Raw genomic sequence first — 17,973 nt, 5'->3', positions numbered from 1 at the left:
TAATGCGTTTGCGACCAGCATGGATTCAGACCAGCCTGCGCCTCTGCGCAGTATGATCAGGATCCATGCTGTTCGCTTACAAACCCTATTACAAGAAGGGAAACTGATAGCAAACAGCATGGATCCTGATCAGACTGCGTGGAGGCACAGGCTGGTCTGGATCCATGATGGTCTCAAACCCATTATGTTGGTTTTGTCATGACGCGGCTCATATATTTAACTAAAGTCATTGAAACAGGTATAAAAGTGAATGATAGACAAATTATCAATATATCGGTGTATCATATCGGTGTATCTTTGATATTTGTCATCTGATATCGATATATTGTTGATATGCTTTGCACTCTAATTAGACCATGCAATTTTCCCTCTAAAATATTTAAGTCTTTTTTCTTTTTTCTTTTTTAGTCCAATGGGAAGGCCTGAATTTGAAAATTTCTGACAGTCTATTTTGCATAAACTCTCACAAAAGAATTTTTAAAACCATGTACATGTGCCTTCGAAAATTAGGCTGACATGCATTGAGTCTAAGACCATCTAAAACAATGTTTTCCTATTTTTTAAAAACAGCAAAATATATCTTAGTCAGAAGATTAATATTTAACACTACTGCAGTAAATTTGAAGCAAGAAAAACATAAAGATACTTTATGTTATGTGACATATGCCACAGATTATAATATAAGTCCACGCATATACTAACACTTTAAACTCATTCTGATATTTCAGCTGAATCTTTACAATGTGTTAATTTTTTAATGTAAAATAACTTGAAGTTCTAATGTTTTGAAAAAAGAGGTGGCAACCTAGTCATTTCCTAGTCCTTCTGTCCATGGCTTGTTATTTTACATCATCATACCATCATAACTGGCATAAAATATTGCAGTGAAACATCATCATTCATCAGGTAAAAATGAACCACTCTGTTATCCGCTATATCTAAAAAGAAGAAATACGAAGAAATACAATCTAAACCTTTGAACTTAATTAAACCTTTTAGTTTGCTGGCAGTAACCCATACCACCATTGTCAACCAACATGAAGACTAAATGAACTGTGAATATCATTTCTTAGCAGGAGACTCTTGTTTACCAGACATAAGAAAAAATCTTTTAAAGGGCAGGATATAGTAAACAGGAAGCCTATGTGACCAGCACAGAGGAAAGTCTGTAAGTCTAGCATGGTCCAAACAAACAGGGTCTGTACGGTTTCCTGCCATGTGAGTCACATGAAATATATCATCCCTAGTAAAAATAATGAATCCCTCGGCTAACCCCTTGGGTTAATGTATTTTCCTAAGGATTATATTTATACTGTTACTGACAAACCTATGTGTTATTTATATACTGTTACAAACGTATGTGTCATTTATTTCATTACCACCTATAAATACTTTATCGGGACACTGTTTCTATAGGTTTTTATTTTTCAGAGATTTTTACTGTGAAAAAGTACTGTCACTTTGTACAAAAATTTTAGTCACATGGTACACATGAATTAACAGTAAAAATAACTCCCATTAGGCTATGAAAAAACTAACATTACAAAATGAGTGAGGAGTAACAATTAGATAAAATCCTTAAACAAAAAAACAAAATCCTCTTTCTATGAAATCAATCTAAGATATTTTTGGACACTTACTAGCCAATCCGCATAGCTCAATCGGTTAGAGTGCGAGACTTGTAATCTTGACATTGTGGGTTAGTTTCCCGAGTGGGCCAACTAAAATTACTAATCAGTCTTTCGGATGAGACTTTAAATCGAGGTCCCGTGTGTGAGTGCTTTAACAATTGGCACGATTAAGAACCAGGAGAAGCTTCTGGAATTGGGGCATCTTTCTGTATCTGTATATTGCACTATCCTCTAAATGTAAAATGACAAATACTCTTCTGGAGGACTCGCCCATATGGGCAACCAGTGGCGAGTATAAATAACCTCAAATACACACACAAAGACACTTACTACATATAACTCTACTTGGGCTGACCTGCTGACCAGATAGAAACTGAGCAAATTTTCTAATGTCTATCCTAGCTTCAGCAAATTCTTCCGGGTCATAATTTGGTGACAGCTGTGCTGGGCGTCCAGCATCATTCCCTGAAATAAGAGTTTATAAAACGTAATTCTACAAATCTTTATTTTAAATCACTTAGTATAAGATATAAAATCTTCTTTTCTCTATTTTATATAGCTAACAGTTGAGACAAATTGAAGATGGACTGAGGATTGACCCACTGGGCTAGACTTTAGAATTATTTTTAACATTTTAAATTAACCCAATATTATTTCTTCAATATTAATGTTTCTCTACAAAATCACTCAGATTACTTCTAGGGTAAGGAGTTAAGGTTTTGGGTTAGAGGGTTAGAATAAGGATTTTAAAACATGGATTTTGCTGCAGACATATTTTAAAAGTCCACCAGGACTATCCTACCATTGGTGACAAGCATTCAGTGGTTCCTGCGACACAACTAAGGAAGGTTCATATGTCTCTATGGTGATCAATAAACAAACCAGATCAGATGGACAATCTTGACTATAAGTTTTCTAGTGAAAATACAGTTATTTTTGACTGAAGAAATATGAAAATCTGTGCACTGGGTTATATGTTAAGCATAGTGACAGACTATTTGTGTGTATTGCTTTCCAACATAACCATGTATTCGAAATCTGCTAGACATCCAGTGAAAACACTAATTATATTTTAACAGCATCAATGTAAATACACTGAAAATTCTAAAATTTTATTTAAAATAACATAATGAAATGGAAAAAAAATGTTTCAATAATTTTAGAATGAAATGCTTTTTGTGTCAAAATCGATAACGCAACAGTTTTATCTTATTCAAATGGCCGGTAGGTTGTTTGGACATTTGCCCCACCAACAGTTGCCCCTCTGTATGTTTTCCCTCTTTTTTCAGTGACAGCCATTTGCCCCCTCATATCTTTGTAAGGTGCTGACATTTAAACATGCGTCATAACAATACAACATAAACTACAATATAGGTACATAGTCTATTAAAGGCAAAAAAGTAATTCAATTTGTACCTTCATAAAAATGCGTAACATATTTTGTTCAAAATAGGTTATGCATTTTACTGAAGTTACATGTACATGTATATCAAATTACTGTAAGCATTTGATTGAAGATATAAAAATGAATGTGTTATTCAAATGGACTAAATAGCGGGTTCCTAAAGAAACAACTTTACACAATCAACTAAAAGTGATACAACACATCAGAATAGCCCAATAATGCAAAATTCTCTATATATTTGTAGCATAGGCAGTCATTATCAGAACAGAACAGAACAGAAACTTTATTTCTTGGTTTAAGCATAAAAAGCTCATCACCATATTACATATACAAATAAAACATATCACAAATAGTGTTAAAGGAGTTGCCCACAATATTACTGTAAATTTGTATCTTACTTGAAGTAGGGTTGATGAGGTCCTGAAAATGTGTACTGACTGACACCATGTCTGTTTCCACAGAAACCTTTAATTCCCCTTGTCTGTTGGCAGATAATAACTAAAACAAAAACAAACAAATTTGTTAGATAAACACAAAACCTCTAAAGCAGACTTATAATACAGCATTGTACAGTATTTTCATATGTATTGTAATACAAAACAATGAGAAACTAGAACTTCACGAGTCGGATGTGTCGCCTTGTAAACAGTATAGTTGTCACTTAAGCATTTTCTTCTTAAATGTAGGTTATTTATAAACACTGCTAAAGGGCAATAACTAAAAAAATCTATCAACCTATGAAGATAATCAAGTCCATAGCTTTTATAGTTGAAAAGAAATGGCCCGGACAAAATTAAAGTATGAAAATTAACAAAGGGCAATAACTCAACAAGAGCCACCGCCGGGCGGGGGCAACGCTCGACTTTTTACTTTTTCTAAACAAAGTTTACAAGGTCCGCAAACTTGTACCTAGATCATTACTTTTTTATTTCTTGGTGTATTGAAATAAGGTTAAAAGTCCAATTTTTGCTTGTTCATGCTGTTATTGGCTGTAACTTTGTTATTTTTGAATGGATTGTCTTCAAACTTGAACATAATAATCTTCAAGGATATCCCTGAAAAATAACCAGCCAGACCTTGACCTTCACTCATAAATGACCTTGACTTTGAAGGTCAAATTATTGAAATTTTCATTTTTTTGGCTATTATTGGCAATCACTTTGTTATTTTTGAATGGATTGTCTTCAAACTTGAACATAATTATCTTCAGGGATATCCCTTAAAAAATATCTAGACAGACCTTGACCTTCATTCATAAATGACCTTGACTTTGAAGGTCAAATTTTTTAAATACTCATTTTTTTGGCTTTTATTGGCTGTAACTTTGTTATTTTTGAATGGATTGTCTTGAAACTTGAACATAATAATCTTCAAAGATAACTGTTAAAAATATACCGAAAGACCTTGACCTTCACTCATTAATGACATTGTCTTTGAAGGTCAAATTATTGAAATTTTCATTGTTTTGGCGGTAACTGACTGTAACTTTGCTATTATTGAAGGGATCAACTTCATATTATAACAGAACAGATCTATCATTCTAAACTTAATAGAACAGATCTATCATTCTAAACTTAATGAGATCTATCATCCTATGAAGTTTCAAGTCCATAGCTTTTTTAGTTGAAGAGAAATGGCCCTGACAAAATTAAAGTATGAAAATTAACAAAGGGCAATTACTCAAAAATTAAGAAGTGCCGAGTACTGGTCCTTGTGCACTGCATTTCTGGTTATTTAAAGAAGCATGCATACCAAGTTTGAAGTCAATCTACTTATAGTGACTGAGTTATGCTCCGGACAAGCTTTAGGGGACGCTGACAATGACGCCTACGCCAACAAAAGTAACCCCTGTATGTCGCCTTTTCAAGGCGACACAAAAAGCAACAAAAGACAACAAGTCAATGCATCCACAAAAGTATAAATATTACAATAAACATGTAACAAGAGGGCCATGATGGCCCTGAGTTGCTCACAAGAAACAACTGTCAATATATTCTAATATTAAATTTGAGCATAGAATATGTTTAAACAGTAATTTGAAGAAATGCCATGACCTGGGGCATTTAAGCTTTAGCTTAAATGGGAGTAATCAAATTAATATGAGCAAACTTGATAAAAGACTACCTAAGAATGCTACAAAGTTTGGTGATCATCTATCAATTATTTCAGTAGGAAATGATGTTTGAAGGTTTTTTCTATTTTTAGCTTTAGTGGTCCCTAAAAGGGGCTAATCAAATTAATATAAGCAAACTTGATAAAAGAGTACCCAAGAATGCTACAGACAAAGTTTGGTGATCATCCATCCATTAGTTCTGTAGCAATAGACATTCGGCTCTGGTGAGCTAATAAAGGAGTTGTTGAAACATGTAGGGATTGATTTTTGATTTTTGTTTGATTTTTTACATCTTTCTTTTATCTTTGATTTTTACATCAGTCTTTTATCTTTAATTTTTACATCTTTCTTTTATCTTTTGGTAAAATCAAGTTTTACATCTTACAGATCATGTAAAAGAACTTATTGCTGTGTCAAAGCTTTACTTAATAAGAACTTAGATTGACAATGAGAATTTTATTCAATGAAATGAGGGAATTGACATAAAAAGTCACAAAAATGTACTTTTTTTTGGCTTAGTAAATTATTTCAAGCTATTTATCCTTTTGTCTTTTATCAGTCCAAACCATGGCTTTCTATGTGTTAATGGTGTGAGACATACTTTTTTTACTCTCAACTTGGTATCATACCATTACTATAGACTTGCCAAAGTTGATAGAAATACCAAGTTTAAAGACATACACATTTAACAGACATACCAAATTATTGCTGAGATTCTTCATCTTGTCTACAATATTCCGCAATACCTTCATCTGTGGCATTATAATACTTACCTGGAATAAATCAAAACATTATCATAACATTGTCAAGTATCGAAAAGAAATTTTGTTCATAGCCATTATCGAAATTTCTAACAAACTTCAACCTCTTTATGAATCTAACTCAGTCATTAAATGCATAATTACAACATAATGCACAGAATGTATAAAATGTTATGAATAATGAAGATAATGATTAAAACACAATACAAAAAGGGACATCAATAAACCAGTCCTCATGAAAATTACTTCTTTCCTCAATGTCACTGGTTCTATATAATAATATATTTCTTGTGAACTTTTTATTTACATTTATTTGGGTTTGTTGACTTTTTGTTTCACTATGGTGAATAGTCATTGTTTGTTTGTTTGTTTCATTTTACGCCTTTTCCCAACAGTATTTCAGTCATATAGGCAGGTAGTTTCTTAACCATCATTCCTTAAGAGTTACACCAGTACTAGACTATTTTACTCCCTGCTAAACTACCAAAGCATCTCCCGGGGATCAAACCCACGCCAGAGAGTAACTGGATTAGAAGTCATCGACTCATTACTCCTCAACCACCGAGGCAGTCATAGCTTATTAATTATTGTTAAGGAGTGATTAACATGATCGCCACTTTCTTACCCAAGTAAGTGAGAAAATTCTAACAAAGGATTGGAATAAATCACACCTTTTGATCCCACTTTTTCATAGCTACTTCTAACTTACACAATAAAAAGGACTTGTTTGTTTGGTTTTATAGCGCACCAACTCAACTTAGGTCATTTGGTGCTGAAACAGGAAAGATGATTTTTGTTAACCTCAAGTGTTACAAACTTTAAGCAACTACACAACCATCTCACCTGATTGAGCTAAGAGATGCAAGACTCCATAAATCAAACCCATTTAAATGGTGGCTGCCATTTTGATGCCTCAATCCTTAAAGGCAACCCGTCAGCCATAAGCGAGAAATTGAATAGAAATGGAGAGATGTTTATTTCAGTTTAAAAACACTAAACAAAACAACTGCTTTTTAATATCAAGAACACTAAATTTAGATGTACAGTATCACATCTGAAAACCTGTGGGTCTAGCCTAAGGTTCAGATTTTGGAAGTTTCCACAATTAAGAAGTTCAGAATTGTCTAATCATAACTACACTAATGATCTTACCTCATAATTACACCAATGCACTTCCCTCATAACTACAATGATATTACCTCACAACTACATCAAAGATCTTACATCATTACTATTCCAAAGCACTTCACTCATAACTACTCACACACAAAAAAATCTTAGTTCATAAAAACACAAACACACTTCCCTCATAACTACATCTGATAACTACACCAAGAAACTTCTCTCATGAATACAACTAAGCATTTCTATCATAGCTACACAAACTTTCCTCACAACCATAATGAAAGAATTTTCATAACTAAACAAAGAACTTTCCTCATAACAACACCAAGAATTTCCCTCATAAATACAAGAAAGAATTTTCTTCATAACTACACCAAGAAATTTCCTCATAACTACAACATAAACATTTTTTATAACTACAATAAAGAATTTTCCTTATAACAACCACTCAAAAAGCGCTCATAACTACAATAAAGAACTTTCCTCATAACTACCAAAAAGAACTAATCACAAGGAGACTGAATAACTTACATCAAACTGGGGAACTTCGGGCTCCTGATATTCCTGCCATAATCGACGTGGTACTACAGTCACTGGTATATCATGTACAACAACTCTAGAATGGGAACCTAGCGTAGGCTGAAATATACAACATTATACAAACTAGAAATGTGTCATCATGCCACGGATGCCCCCACATACAGCCAAAATTTCAGATGGTGCATTAATTATTTTTTTCATTTTAAGTTCAAAGCCCTTAAAACTTTTCAATGTTAACACAAACCATTTCCATACAATGTTCAAGGCACTGAAATTATTCAGTCTTAACCTTTTAAAAATAGCATATTGCATATTGCATATTTGTAGCCAAAATAATGGCTAAAAGTATGAGTGCTGAAACTGAAAGTTCAAAATTTTTCCAACATTCAGGAAAGATAAGTTTGTCCAAAATCATTGAACCACGACCAAATTCAATCTTAAACTGCTTATTCCTAAGATGTATCTACATTATTTTCAAAATGAAAGGGACATAACTCTGCCAAAAAAATCATCAAACCATGACCAAATTCCAACTTGACCTGCCCATTCCTTTGACATATCCATATGTCAAATTTGAGTTAAATATATAACACTGTTGGGTAGATAATGAACAGAAACTGAAAATTTCATATTATTTTCAAAGTAAAAGGGGCATAACTCTGCCAAAAATCATCGAACCATGACCAAATTGGAACTTGACCTGTATTTTCTCATGACATATCCATATGTCAAATTTGAGTTGAATATGTGCAACCGTTCTTAAGATAATGAACGGAAACTGATGATGAAGGAATGACAGAATGACGGAATGACGGAACAGGGTAACACTATATGCCCCGGCCATTATATGGCGGGGGCTTAATAAAACAGGCTGAAATATACAACATTATACAAATAAAACAACCTATAATAGTGTTTAATAGACTTACTATGGAATTAAGATATTTTTAAGTTTTTCCAAGCTAATCCGAGGAGTACAAAGAAACTTTTACAGTAACAGCTTTGAAAATAAGCGCAACTGGTTGTCTTATCTAATCTATTGTGATCGGTAGTGCACTATGAAGCTGTAACAGTAAAAGTTTGTTTGCACCATGAAGCTATAACAGGTTTGTTGAACTTTTGGCCATAACGGAAGGGTTACAAAACATTTGTTTGTCCAGTAACTCTAACCATTTGTATCTATCTAACCAGACAGACAGGAATGTTCTGTCACGTTTTGGTATTGTGGCCTGCTGGAATGATGTACTTGCTTCAGTTACAGTACTTGACAAGATAGGCTACTGGTAACTGTCATCTCGTTTTCGTTTCGAACAACTCCCACCCCAAAACCCTAATAAGTCGGCCTGTTTTGCCATTGTTTAAAGCAAAATACTTTCATAGATGACGGTAACAACCGAGCGCTCCAAATACAAGAGGGCCATGATGGCACTGAGGTCGCTCACCTGTATATAGGCCCCCCCCCCACCCCCGGGCCAATTTTTACCCAAGGGCTTTTATTTGTTTATTTGAACAGACTTGGTAGACACCCATAAGAAGATGTTTCATGCTAAATATCTAAGTTCTAGCTCATTTGCTTTTTTAAAAGAAGATTTTTAAAGTTTTTACTATACACATATAGTTAAAAACAATGACACCCCTGGGGCAGGGCCAGTTTTGACCCCCGGGCGTTTATTTTAACAAACTTTGTAGATATTTACTTAAAGATGTTTCGTGCTTAATATCTAAACTCTAGCTATTTGGGTTTTTCCAAAGAAGATTTTTAAGTTTTTGCTATACACATATAAGGAAAATCAATGACCCCCCCCCCCCCCGGGCGGGGCCAGTTTTGACCCCAGGGCTTTTATTTGAACATACTTGGTAGACACCCATTAGAACATGTTTCATACTAAATATCTTAGCTCTAGCTCTTTGAGTTCTTTAAAAGAAGATTTTTAAGTTTTTACTATATGCATATAGGGAAAATCAATGCCCCCCTGGGGCGGGGCCAATTTTTGCCTCAGGGCTTTTATTTGAACAAACTTGGTAGACACTCATTAGAAGATGTTTCATGCTAAATATCTTAGCTCTAGCTCTTTGCGTTCTTTAAAAGAAGATTTTTTAAGTTTTTACTATATGCATATAGGGAAAATCTATGACCCCCTGGGGCGTGGTCAATTTTGACCCCAGGGCTTTTATTTGAACAAACTTGGTAGACATTCACTAGAAGATGTTTCATGCCAAATATCTAAGCTCTAGCTCTTAAGGTTCTTTAAAAGAAGATTTTTTAAGTTTTTACTATATGCATATAGGGAAAATCAATGACCCCCGGGGCGGGGCTAATTTTGACCCCAAGGCTTTAATTTGAACAAACTTGGTAGACATTCACTAGAAGATGTTTCATGCTTAATATCTTAGCTCTAGCTCTTTGGGTTCTTTAAAAGAAGATTTTTTAAGTTTTTACTATATGCATATAGGTAAAATTAATGACCCCCTGGGGCGGGGCCAATTTTGACCCCAGGGCTTTTATTTGAACAAACTTGGTAGACATTCACTAGAAGATGTTTCATGCCAAATATCTAAGCTCTAGCTCTTACAGTTCTTTAAAAGAAGATTTTTTTAAGTTTTTACTATATGCATATAGGGAAAATCAATGACCCCCAGGGGCGGGGCCAATTTTGACCCAAGGGCTTTTATTTGAACAAACTTGGTAGACACTCACTAGAAGATGTTTCATGCCCAATATCTTAGCTCTAGCTCCTTGGGTTCTTTAAAAGAAGATTTTTTAAGTTTTTACTATATGCATATAGGGAAAATCAATGCCCCCCTGGGGCGGGGCCAATTTTGACCCCAAGGCTTTTATTTGAATAAACTTGGTAGACACTCACTAGAAGATGTTTCATGCCAAATATCTAAGCTCTAGCTCTTATGGTTTTTTAAAAGAAGATATTTAAAGTTTTTTCTTTTGGTTGCCATGGCAACCAGAGTTCTGCATGGAATTAAATTCTTTGAACAATTTTTAAAGGTGACCACTAAAGGAACATTCCTGTGAAGTTTGGATGAAATTGGCTCAGTGGTTTATGAGGAGATGTCATTTAAAGCAAAAGTTTACGGACGGACGACGGACGAAAAGCGATCACAAAAGCTCACCCTGTCACTTTGTGACAGGTGAGCTAAAAACTAATAATTGGTCAGTATTTTAAATGCGGGCAGTAACTAGCCAATAAAATGATGTGTTACTATAAATACCCATTTGTGATTCCAAGGACCTTCAACGCTAACCAAAACATTTTAGATATTGTAAAAATACTGTAACAAGAGTTACTCTAAACAATTTTTGTGTGACTACGGTACTAAGAATTTATTTTAAAATGTGGAAATGACAGTTACTTTAGACAATTTTTCTGCGTCCATGTGTACGCAGAATTTATTTTTTGTGCGTACAGGATGGCATTTTGTGTATATGACGCATCTTGCATCCAGTAAATCCCTGATCAATTAACTATCTAAATTCATGCCCTTCACTTTTCAATAAAATGACTTTGTGAACATTCAAGATACTGGTATTTATACAAAGGTTTAATTGTTTTCCATGTGTTTAAAGGGGCATAACTCAAGAAATACTGATCACTCACCTATGTGTAGATAAACAAGTATGCCAAGAATAAGTACAAAATTGATAGTTTTCAAAATTTTATATCAATAATAAACGAATTTTTCAAAATATTCTACGTTGAAAATGGGCATAACTCCTAAAATGTTGCTTTTAGAATTATTCCCATTGTTTTACACATTGCTTTGTAAAAAGCAAGTAGTCTTATTTCCATGTTCATACTTTTAAAATCATTCTGTTTTACATTGACAATATTGTTATATACCAATGTAAGGACATACAGATAGCTCAAACAATATAGCTGTCAGAATTTTATAACTGCACCTTGTCATGACTTTACAGCAAGTATTCAATATTATGTGTTGAATCCTGTGGTCTTTTTTAGCTATTCTGTGAGAAAGGTGCCTTAATTCTTCAATTGTGATAAAAGTACAGGGCAATTCAAGAAAACAGAAATTTTTTAAAAGTTGAAAAAAAAAAACCAACAACATATACATGACTTTTTGATTTATTTATGTATATAATCATAATAATAGTCGGTCTCTTTTTTTTCAAAAATAAGTCAACACAGTTAAGTATTTCCCAGAAAATTATCTGCTTAGTTTTTTGTTTTTTGTTGTGTTTTTTTGTGCGGTTTTTCTTTGTTGGTTTTTTTTTGTGGGGGAAGGGGGGAGGGGATTGGTTGCTGTTGGGAATATTATCTTGAACTTGGAAAAAATATAAAATATCTAATGATATCATAAATTGTTTTCATTTTTTTACTGATTTTTCTATGTATCATTCATTATAAGCATGTATTGCTCATTAACGTTCATAGCCTACGCATTATTCATTATCAAGTATAGAAAACCTTCCTAAGGTAATTCACTATTCAACAGTTTTCATAATTCTTGACAAGTTAGATTATCATTATTAACAGATTTGAAATTTAGTGTAAATGCATTAACCATCCTGTATAGAATAACTTAAGTAAAACCACTAATTTCCAATTACAACTTTAAAATCCAGCTAATAAAATTTGATAATAAATATTTTCAACTCTTATTACCTATAACAAACATGTTGCATAAACAGGAAAAATGAATTAACAGACAATGGTCAAAGAAGTTCATGTTTGTTCATCTTGGGAGAAATTTGCAGAGAAATTCTTTTTTCAAAGAAACACTTTATAAACTAGAACTGCCACAGGTCTGACACAGGTACAAAAGGAGATTTGGTGAAGTGAAAATAATTTCAACAAATTTTGGCCCAAACTCGCCCTAAGTGCAGTCCCTGGTCAAGATGACAAGTATAAGTGATAGGGCATTTCCTATCCTCAGCAAGAAATTGGCAAAACCAAAGAACATGCTGCAATGCATTTGTTTGTCCAGGAAAGTGAATAACATGTACTATCAATGGCCTCTCAATGGCAAGTAAACAATACTTCAAAATTACATGTAATACTTAATAATTGAGCCGCGTCATGACAAAACCAACATAATGGGTTTGCAATCAGAATCCATGCTGTTCGCTATCAGTTTCTCTTCTTGTTATAGGGTTTGTAAGTGAAGAGCATGGATCCTGATCAGACACATTACATTGGTTTTGTCATGACGTGGCTCAATTTTGTTAAGGTTAATTATGAAGCATATTTTCAGGTCAATTGTAAATAAAAATCACATTTGTAAGTAACTTTCCCTATTATTGCTAAATACCTGGCAAATTCTTGTTTAACCTTTCAATGTTTTCCAGAATTTTTAAAATCACAATAACAGGGGTGAATTTCTTGTATGACAGCTGTACAAGATTGACATCCTGGTATTACAGCTGTAAAAGATTGCCCAGTACTTCTTCTCAGTAAAGGGAGATAATTGGAAAAAAACACAATGTTATTAGAGTGACAATTCTTACACTACACTTCCTCTCTAGCTTCTCTCACCGTATGATATTCATTTGGTGCGACTCAAACACCACTAACAGTTACGGAATTGTACTCAAATATTAATTACTAGTATTACAAATGGAAAGAATTCAAAATAAAAGTAAGCTAGAGTTGCCCTTTCTGTTCATAAGTATTTGTAGATGGGTATTAATGGTACAATACGCAGGAAGGATTGTAATAAATAAGCTAGGTATAATTTGTTTGTTGTTTACAGACCTATGTTCATTGCTTAGTAATTCTAACGGTTATGTTTTCTTGCTTTTAAAATAGCTTGTTTTATAAGTTATGACGGGTAACCTCTTGCATGTAGGATTGTCAGTAATTGTTGTTTAGGTCATCATTGCTACATGTACATATCTTAATCTGACTGCCAGACTATAAAGATTACTTTTTATTTTGGTGTTGAGAGTGGTATAATGTGTAGTGGAGGTACATATGCGAGTCTACATGTATTATTTTTGTAAATAATGTTTTAAGCTTGTGTTTATATTTCCATCTGCATTCTCATTTGTGTGTCTAAAAAAATTTCGGTCAGTTGTTTAATTGGTAAGTGATTTTAATTGACTTGTCCAATTCATTAAGTAGATCATACAATTTCTCTACACAATAAAGGTGACATCCATATACCCCCATAACACTAGTGGCTTGAATCTTTGCATCGCAAGAAACATATGAGCCGTGTCACGACAAAACCAACATAATGGGTTTGCGACCAGCATGGATCCAGATCAGCCTGCGCATCCGCGCAGTCTGATCAGGATCCATGCTGTTTGCTTTCCAACTATATTACAAGTAGAGAAACTGATAGCGAACAGCATGGATCCTGATCAGACTGCACGAATGCACAGGCTGATCTGGATCCATGCTGGTCACAAACCCATTATGTTGGTTTTGTCCTTACACGGCTCATATTTTCAAAGTATGGTATAAAGTTAATGGCATAACTGGGGTGCACATTTGGTTCCCATGATTGCTCCCATATCTGTTAATAAAATTTGTTATTAAATTCAAAGCAAGTTTTTTTCAAGACATAAGGCATCAGTCTTAGTATAATCCATGTTTTTGTTTACGTTCAAGTATAATAAAAGATTAAAAATTAAGTAATGTAGAGTTACTGTTCTTGAACAATGCACTTACTATAACTGTGTAAAGTTTTAATATCATGGATATTGTAAGAGTTATACCCAGGACATGCATTATTAGGGATTTTTTAGCACTGTAAAGAGAGATAATTAAAACATTAAGCATTAAAGCAAACTAGAGTTAATGTTCCTGGACACTGCACTTCTTGTTATCAAACTTACCAGATCTACCTCCACCGTAAGACAAGGTGCATGCTTTTTTGTCAGCTTCACCTTTACCCACTTGGCCATCTGTGCTGTCTTCAGGGCTTTAACCAAGTTTTCTGGGGACATCTCTAGATAAATTTCATTGGCCTCCGCTGAAACACCTTCCATTGCATATTCATCAAAAAAGTGACCCTAAAATAATGTATACAAAACAAATAATTCATCAAGAAAAAGAATCTTTAAAGCTACTACCCCACATATTGTAGTTTGGGCATTTTTGAAATACAATATCATCAAAAGATTAAGTTTCACAACACATTAGTACATTTATATATATAGAACTAGACAATTAATACATTATTAATACTGATAGATTACGCGGACAAGCTGTTTGAGACCATTTTTTGCATTTGACCTTAAAGTAAAACCTTGACAGTTGACCTAGAAACACAGTTCTTGAGCATGACACACAGTCTCATTATCATGAACATTTGTGCATATGAAATTCTGTCAACTAATGACAAAGTTACGATCCGGAAAGGCATAAACCGGACACACATATGAATATACATACACCAAACTGCAATTGTGACAACTATGTCAAGCTCTCAGTAAGGCGGCTAGAAAAAAAAGATCTAATTTGTCATGTGATTCCATTCTTGTCTTGTTTTTAAGTTAAGTATCAACATTAAAACTACCTGAGGAAGTTCACACCAGATCTGTATACCTCCATTCACAACCTTCTCAGACAAGATGAAGTACAATGCTGATGTGGTCACTCTCAAAACACATGTTTTAATCAACTTTGAAACAGTTGTTACAACACCTGAAAAACATAAGAAGTTTATTTAGTATTTACTACTCGGATTTATTATGCCGCTCTGTGTTCTTTGTTTTTACATTATAATGAAAAGCAAGGTCAGGGGTTAAGTGTGAACAAGGGGCTATTGGCCCCAAAGTGCTCACCTGAGAACAGAATGACCTTGACCTACTGACCTCAATACCAATAGGGGTCATATTTAGAATTTATTAATTACTTTTTAATACTAGAGAGATTATTATTATTTTTTTTTTTTTATTTGACTGAGGGTACAAAGCTTAAGGATTTATGATTTTGAAGAAAATGATAATTTGAATGAATTCTACAGAATCTGGCTAAACTCAAATACTTTAAATGGTATCGGCTCAAGAAAGGTGATTGTTTTTTTCTTCTTAAACAGTTATTGAAATTCATGTTATAAGGGGTATTCTATTTGATCCAATGCTGAGATATGATGAATAATTAGAATTTTACTCTGCTAATTATTCAATGGTTGAAATAATAACTAACTTTAAATCAATATTAGTTTATTTTCAATGCATTTGTCTGTAAAAAAGCAATTATTTATCATCTCTGTCCATCTTCTTAAGGAAAAGATCATACTTTGATTTAATAACTTATTGCTAAATAAATAATCAATGAGTAACTTGTAATAGAACATTTCAGGAGCCATCAAAGTCAATACAACATGTAAATACATGACATGACAACAGTGCTACAGAGTTTAAATGTGTTCGTATTTAGGTTATGATCAAAAATGGTTGTTTGGGGATACTGTTAAAAAGTTGGAAGTGGCTAGCCGTACGGGCCCGTACGGCTAGCCAAAAGTTCTAGCCGTACATGAGTCACGTACGACTAGCCAGGACGCACTGTATTGGCTAGCCGTACGGCACTTTTCAAAATTATATAGAAGTCGAAAATGTATATGTTATTTTATGACTTTAAGCGAGGATTTTAACCAAGAAACAGCAATTGTCTTCGTATGTTTACTCTTGAGAAATTAATCGCATTGTTGGCTATCGATCTTTGTCATGGTTGCATTAAGACAATTGAAATAGTTTACAAAGTTTTGATAATAATCCTTTTTTGTTTCATTTAGTATAATTTTCGACACCTTTAAAATGGAAAAAAAACACCGAAATAAATTGTTGTTGGGCTCTGATAATTGCGTCAATTGCCGACGGTATAGAAGTTTGTCCATCATTTAGGAAAGTTTGCATATTCCGTTCCGTTTATCTTCTGTATTTGAAAATAATTATAGAAATATTTTTGCTTATCATCGTTTTCTTTTTTCAATGTTCTTTTTATTTATTTATTTATTCCACTCCGATCAATATTTATTCGATCCATGTGCTTAATTAACAAAAATGATTTAATACTTCATCTTTCATACAAATAAAACAACAAATGATAAGCATGAAAATCAACGACGGCATAACTTATAACATGCAACTTTGACACTTTTATCAAGATAGATTATACAACGCTTGTTTGTATTCATTTTTTTACATAATGACAGAGCATCTTTATTAAAGTGAACACACGAGGACAAATGTAGGGACTTGATTAAAATCCTCCTTTAAAGACACAAAATAACATATATGCATATAATTTTAAAAAGTGCCGTACGTCTAGACAATACAGTGCCTCCTGGCTAGTCGTACGTGACTCACGTACGGCTAGACCTTTTGGCTAGCCGTACGAGCCACTTCCTAAAAAGTTGTTGATAAAGTTTTTCATTTATTGTTTTGTGTATTGCTTTTTTATCATTCAAATTAGATTTTTTTAAATAGTTGTTGATAATAAATGTCTGTTTGTGTACTTCGTTTTGTTAAAATAAAGTTTAAGTTTTGTTATGTTCTTTTTACTTTACTAATTTTGCCTCATAAATTTCCATTACACAATCGTATTCGTAATAAGATTAAATTAATCAATCAATTGGCTCTTTCATTCATTTATTCATCAATATACTGAAATGCGATAAAATTCTGTAATAAAACGTATAAAAACTTATTCTGAACTAATAATGGGATCGATTTGCCAAAGGCCAGTATGTCCGGGGCCGAAATGGCTCATGAATAGTGTGTATCGCGAAAACCTATATCAACACAAGTTTCAAAGCAAACTGCTTGAATTAGTCGCCTGTATGCACTTATAAAACATATCTTTTGGTTTTTTAATTGAAACTTACGAGTGAAATGTTGTATACATCCAATATCAACTAATTTTCCCCTGAATCTCATTGCATTAGGAAATTAAAAAGCCCGCAAGAAAATTAGAACTAATACTATGGGAGCGACTAATTTCCATAGGTGACTTTAAATCCATAAATCCATAGTCGAGGCTAATGACCACTAAATTACCCAAACAATTTCCTTCCCTGTAAACATAATCGGGGTCTTAAAAACTTTATTTAAATAAATTTGCCAGGCCGAATGGCATTTTATAAACAAAATTAGTATTTTGTTTAGTTAATTCATGACCAAACTATACTGTTACATTCATAATGGGCACAGTAAATAAAGTAAGGGTAGCCTGCTAAAGTCACACATGGAAACAGTAAATGAAATTTAAAAATATATCTTGGTAACCTATTAGTCACAAATGGACACATCCACAGTATATGTAACAATAAATTATGAATAAGGGTAGCCTATTAAAGTGACATATGACTGCAGTATTAAGAACGATCTCTATACGTAGAGACATATTTGAGTCACATATGGCAACAGTATACGGAACATCATATAGAAGTAATTGCAGCCTAATAAAGTCACAC

General features: G+C 33.4%; 1 protein-coding gene across 1 annotated transcript; it reads right to left on the bottom strand.

The window, feature by feature from the left end:
- Positions 1–225: 225 nt before the first annotated feature.
- Positions 226–17,485, bottom strand: LOC132757204 (checkpoint protein HUS1-like). The gene is made up of 8 exons (XM_060748411.1): positions 17,386–17,485; positions 15,073–15,200; positions 14,390–14,566; positions 7,567–7,674; positions 5,848–5,922; positions 3,435–3,534; positions 1,962–2,096; positions 226–938 (listed from the first exon to the last, which is right to left on the bottom strand). Exons 1-8 carry the CDS (start codon positions 17,435–17,437, stop codon positions 853–855), a joined length of 861 nt encoding a protein of 286 aa, XP_060604394.1. The 5' UTR covers positions 17,438–17,485; the 3' UTR covers positions 226–852.
- Positions 17,486–17,973: the final 488 nt, after the last annotated feature.

The sequence above is a fragment of the Ruditapes philippinarum genome, unplaced genomic scaffold (assembly GCF_026571515.1).
Source record: "Ruditapes philippinarum isolate M1 unplaced genomic scaffold, ASM2657151v2 ctg4059_1_1_1_1, whole genome shotgun sequence".
Taxonomy (NCBI): Eukaryota; Metazoa; Mollusca; class Bivalvia; order Venerida; family Veneridae; genus Ruditapes; species Ruditapes philippinarum.
This window is presented reverse-complemented; position numbering and strand designations above follow the sequence as displayed.

Excerpts from the sequence above, each read along its gene's own strand:
- LOC132757204 (XM_060748411.1), bottom strand. The coding sequence starts at position 17,437 with ATGAGATTCAGGGGAAAATTAGTTGATATTGGATGTATACAACATTTC. Across the intron at positions 7,675-14,389 it reads TTACGGTGGAGGTAGATCTG|CCTACGCTAGGTTCCCATTC; the intron begins GTAAGTTTGATA and ends TGTATATTTCAG. Across the intron at positions 2,097-3,434 it reads CCTCATCAACCCTACTTCAA|GGAATGATGCTGGACGCCCA; the intron begins GTAAGATACAAA and ends CTCTTATTTCAG.